The sequence below is a fragment of the Penaeus vannamei genome, chromosome 34, assembly GCF_042767895.1.
Source record: "Penaeus vannamei isolate JL-2024 chromosome 34, ASM4276789v1, whole genome shotgun sequence".
Taxonomy (NCBI): Eukaryota; Metazoa; Arthropoda; class Malacostraca; order Decapoda; family Penaeidae; genus Penaeus; species Penaeus vannamei.
Window position 1 is genome coordinate 21,810,056 of NC_091582.1, and position 5,000 is coordinate 21,815,055.

General features: G+C 57.4%; 1 protein-coding gene across 2 annotated transcripts in view; it reads left to right on the forward strand.

The window, feature by feature from the left end:
• LOC113803317 (uncharacterized) overlaps window positions 1–5,000 on the forward strand; it is a 132,128-nt gene that overhangs the window by 125,556 nt on the left and 1,572 nt on the right. For both annotated transcript variants that reach the window (XM_070113670.1, XM_070113669.1), the window contains 4 exons: window positions 297–419; window positions 2,725–2,865; window positions 4,264–4,572; window positions 4,775–5,000. The exon at window positions 4,775–5,000 is cut by the window's right edge. In XM_070113670.1, coding sequence (XP_069969771.1) covers window positions 297–419; window positions 2,725–2,865; window positions 4,264–4,572; window positions 4,775–5,000 — 799 coding nt within the window. The remainder of the gene's footprint in view (window positions 1–296; window positions 420–2,724; window positions 2,866–4,263; window positions 4,573–4,774) is intronic.

Below are 5,000 nucleotides of genomic sequence, written 5' to 3' on the forward strand. Positions count from 1 at the left end.
ACGATTGCTACTACCGTCCTACTATCCTTCTTACAATCACCATCCTTCTCATCACTTACCACTACCACCACACCGGCTCAACCTTCACCAACCAGTCACCACACCGGTTCACCCTTCACCAACCAGTCACCACACCGGTTCACCCTTCACCAACCAGTCACCACACCGGTTCACCCTTCACCAACCAGTCACCACACCGGTTCAACCTTCACCAACCAGTCACCACACCGGTTCACCCTTCACCAACCAGTCACCACACCGGTTCAACCTTCACCAACCACTATTCCTCTCGGCAGGTGGAGTGGGCGATCAAAAAACACCAACATCTGGGCGTGAGGTGGTCGGCGCAGGGCATGTTGAGGGTCGAGCAGGAGACCATGAGGCAGCTGTTCCTACCCACGCTCGCCAACATAACGCAGGTAAGGGAGAGGGAGAGGGAGAGGGAGAGGGAGGGAAGGAGAGGGAGAGGGAGAGGGAGGGAAGGAGTGGGAGAGGGGGAAGGAGAGGGAGAGGGAAAGGGGGAAGGAGAGGGAGAGGGAAAGGGGAAGGAAGGAGAGGGAGAGGGAGAGAGGGAAGGAAGGAAGAGGGAGAGGGAGAGGGGGAAGGAGAGGAGAGAGGGAGGGAAGGAGAGGAGAGAGGGAGGGAGTGGGAGAGGGAGGAAGGAGGGAGGAGGAGAGAGGAACAGAGGGAGAGGAAAGGGCTGAAGGGGAAGAGGAGGAAGGGAGAGGGAGGAAGGAAGAATGGGAGTGGGAGACGAGGGAAGGAGAGGGAGAGGGAAAGGGGGAAGAAGAGGGAGAGAGGGAGGGAAGGAGGGAGGAGAGGAGAAAGGGAAGGAGAGGGAGAGAGAAGGGAAGGAGGAAGGAGAGGAAGGAAGGAGAGGAAGGAAGGAGGAAGGGGAGTGGGAGAGGGAGAGGGGAAGGAGAGGGAGAGGGAGAGAGGATGGGAGAGGAGGAAAAAGGAGGGAGAGGGAAAGGGGGAACGAGGAAGGGGAAGGGAAGAGGGGAAGGAGGAGGGAGGAGGGAGGAGGGAGAGGAAGAATTGGGGAAGGGGGAAGGAGAGGGAAGAGGGAGAGGGAAAGGGAGAGGGGAAGGGAGTAGGAGAGATAGGAAAGGGAAGGAGAGGGAGAGGAAGAGGAGAGGAAGGAGAGAAGGGAGAGGAGAGGAGAGGAGGAAGGAGAGAGGAGAGGAGAGGGGAAGGAGAGGGAGAGGGAGAGGAAGGAAGGAGTGGGAGAGAGAGGGAGAAAGGGAAGGAGAGGGAGAGGAGTGAAGGAGAGGAAGGGAAGGAGAGGGAGAAGGGGAAAGGGGGAGAGGAGGGAGTGGGAAAGGGAAAGAGGGAAGGGAGGAGAAAAGGGAAGGAGAGGAGGGAAGGAGAGAGGGAGAGGGAGGGGAAGGGAGAGGGAGAGGGAGAGGGAAAGGGAGGGAGGAGGAGGGAGAGGAGGGAAGGAGGAAGAGAGGAGAGGGAGAGGGAGGGAGGGAGAGGGGGAAGGAGAGGGAGTGGGAGAGGGGGAATGAGAGGGAGAGGGAAAGGGGAAAAAGGGAGGGAGGGAGGAGGGATGAAAAGGGAGAAGAAGGGAGGCGGGAGTAAGAAAGAGTATAGGGAGTCAGGGAGCGAGACTAGATAGAAAAAGAAAGCAAAAAAAAAAGAGAAAATCGATGACCTGTACACCAACACAACCGTCAGCAATGATAATCAACCCTGCCCTTCCCCCATTTACCAACCTTGACCCCCTCATGACCTACCCTTACCCCCCTTAACCTACCATGACCCTGACCCTCCCCCCTCCCTTACCAACGCTGACCCTCTTGATCTAACCATGACCTACCATGACCCTGACCCTCCCCCCTCCCTTACCAACGCTGACCCTCTTGATCTAACCATGACCTACCATGACCCTGACCCTCCCCCCCTCCCTTACCAACGCTGACCCTCTTGATCTAACCACTGACCTGCCATGACCCTGACCCTCCCCCTTCCTTACAAAGCCAGCCCTCTTGATCTAACCATGACCTACCACAGCCCTGACCTTCCCCTCCTGTACCAACGCTGACCCTCTTGATCTTAACCATGACCTACCATGACCCTTAATCTGGCTCCCCCTCCCCCTCCCTTACCAACACTGACCCTCTTTCCAGATCTAACCATGACCTACCGACTGTTTTCCCTCCACATATAACGCTGACCCTCTTGATCTAACCATGACCTACCATGACCCTGACCCTCCCCCCTCCCTTACCAACGCTGACCCTCTTGATCTAACCATGACCTACCATGACCCTGACCCTCCCCCCCTCCCTTACCAACGCTGACCCTCTTGATCTAACCATGACCACTACCATGACCCTGACTCCTCCCCCTCCCTTACCAACACTGACCCTCTTGATCTAACTCTTGACCTACCATGACCCTTAACCTACCACTCCCTTACCCACGCTGACCCCTCTTGAACTAACCACGACCCACCATGACCTGACTCTCCCCCTCTAACCCTACCAGCGACCCTGTTGATCCTTTCCCTTGACTCCCCTCCTAACCTACCACGACCCACCCTGACCCCCTCTAACCTACCACGACTCCGACTCTGACCCCACTCCCTAACCTACCACGACCCACCCTGACCCCCTCTAACCTACCACGACCCACCCTGACCCCCTCTAACCTACCACGACCCACCCTGACCCCCTCTAACCTACCACCACCCGCCGTGACCCCTTCTCCTCTTCGCAGGCCATCGAGTCGGTCCTCTCGGCTCCTGAAGTGGGCCCGCTGCAGTACATGTTTCTCGTGGGGGGCTTCGCTGAGTCAGAGCTCCTGCAGAAGCACATCCGCGACGTCTTCGGACACCGAGTCAACGTCATCATCCCGCAGGTGAGCAGAGCGAGGGAAGGGGGGAGGGAGGGAGGGAGGGGAAGAGGGGAAGAGGGGAGGAGAGAACAGGTGGAGTGGAGGAGGGAAGAAGGAGGGAGGGAGGGAGGGAGGGAGGGGAGGGGAGGAGAGGGGGAGGGGAGGAGAGGGGTGGGAGGGGAAGAGGGGATGAGAGGGAGGGATAGGAAGATGGGAGGAAGGGGAAAGAGAGGAAGAGAGAGGAGGGTTAGGGGGAAAAGGGGAGGAGTGCGAAGGAGGGAGGGAGGGGTAAAGGGGACGAGAAGAAGGGAGGGATAGGAAGAGGGGAGGAGAGGGAGGGAGGGAAAGAGGGGACGAGGAGGAAAGGAGGGGAAGAGCGGAGGGAGGGAGGAAAGAGGGGAGGAAAGGGAGGGGAAGTGGGAAAAGGACAGGGAGAAGAAGAGATGAAGGGGATAGAGAGGAGGAAATGATTGTGGAAAAAAAAGATGGAAGGACAGGGAGGGGAATAAAGAGGAAGTGAAAGAAAAGGAAAAAGTGGTAAAGAGAAGGAGGAAGGAATGAGGAGACGAGAGAAAAGGGAAAAAAGGGGAGGAGATCTTACCAGATTCTTATCCACCTGCAAGAGGAACCAATTCAGTTACATTAATTGCGAGAAATCAATCATCTACGTCTCGTTTCTTAATGTTTTTTTACTGCTATTTGTACATTGCCATCAGAGTGTGTAACTTCTCCAACTCTTGATAAGTTTGAGAGGTCAGCTGATGTGTTTTTACTACGTTAATAGTTTCTTTCTTGGCTGTGTTTTGAGTTACACCCGACACATTCAGGAGTATTATTCTCTATTTTTTTCAGTGTGGCTCTTAATGTGGCTTACCATAATGGTAATTATGATAATAATGATAATAGTGATGGTGATGGAATTAATGAAAGAGAGGGAGACGGAGAGGGAGACGGAGAGGGAGACGGAGAGGGAGACGGAGAGGGAGACGGAGAGGGAGACGGAGAGGGAGACGGAGAGGGAGACGGAGAGGGAGACGGAGAGGGAGACGGAAAGGGAGACGGAAAGGGAGACGGAGAGGGAGACGGAGAGGGAGACGGAGACGGAGAGGGAGACGGAGACGGAGACGGAGACGGAGACGGAGAGGGAGACGGAGACGGAGAGGGAGACGGAGACGGAGACGGAGACGGAGATAGAGGGAGAGAGAGGGAGAGACAGACAGAGAGAGAGAGAGAGAGAGAGAGAGAGAGAGAGAGAGAGAGAGAGGAGAGAGAGAGAGAGAGAGAGAGAGAGAGAGAGAGAGAGAGAGAGAGAGCGAGCATGAATGAGAGTGAGAAGAAGGGATGATGGGAGCAAGAGTTAAAGGGTCAGTGAGTACCAGAGATCTGCTGCGTCTTCCCGCTGACCGTTTCCTCCTTCCCCAGGGCATGGGGCTGGCCATCCTGCGCGGGGCGGTGCAGTTCGGGCTGGACCCGGGCGTGGTGACCGTGCGCCGCTCGCGCCTCACGTACGGCGTGGGCGTACTGAACCGGTTCCAGCACGGCTTGCACCCGCCCGACAAGAGGGTCGTGGCTGCGGGCGCCGAGTGGTGCGCCGACGTGCTGGACCGCTTCGTGGCGGTGGACGAGAGCGTGGCGGTGGGCGACGTGGTGGTGCGCTCCTACACGCCCGCGACGCCCGCGCAGTCGACCGTCATCCTGCACCTGTACGCCACGGAGAGACACGACGCCAAGGTAGGGGCGCTCGACCAGCATCCTTCCTCGCTGTGGCACCATTCGCCCTTCCTCGGCGAGACACTCTTCATCTGACCCTTGTGGCATCCTCTTATTTTACCATTCCTGTAAACATGCTATACCCCGTGCGCATGGGCCTTGAATAAACTTCTTAATCCTTGCGCATGGGCCTCGAATAAACTTCTTCCTCGTTCCTTGACAGTTCGTGACCGAGGACGGCGTGCGTCGCGTGGGAACCCTTCACCTCGACCTGGGATCCCCTCCTCCTCTTCCTCCCCCTTCGCCTCCGCCGGGCACCGAGGAGGACTCCCTCCCGCAGCGACGGGAGATCACCGTCCACATGAAGTTCGGCGACACGGAGGTCAAGGCCTCTGCCGTCGACCACCTCACCGGCCAGTGCGTCCGCGCCAATATCGATTTCTTAACAC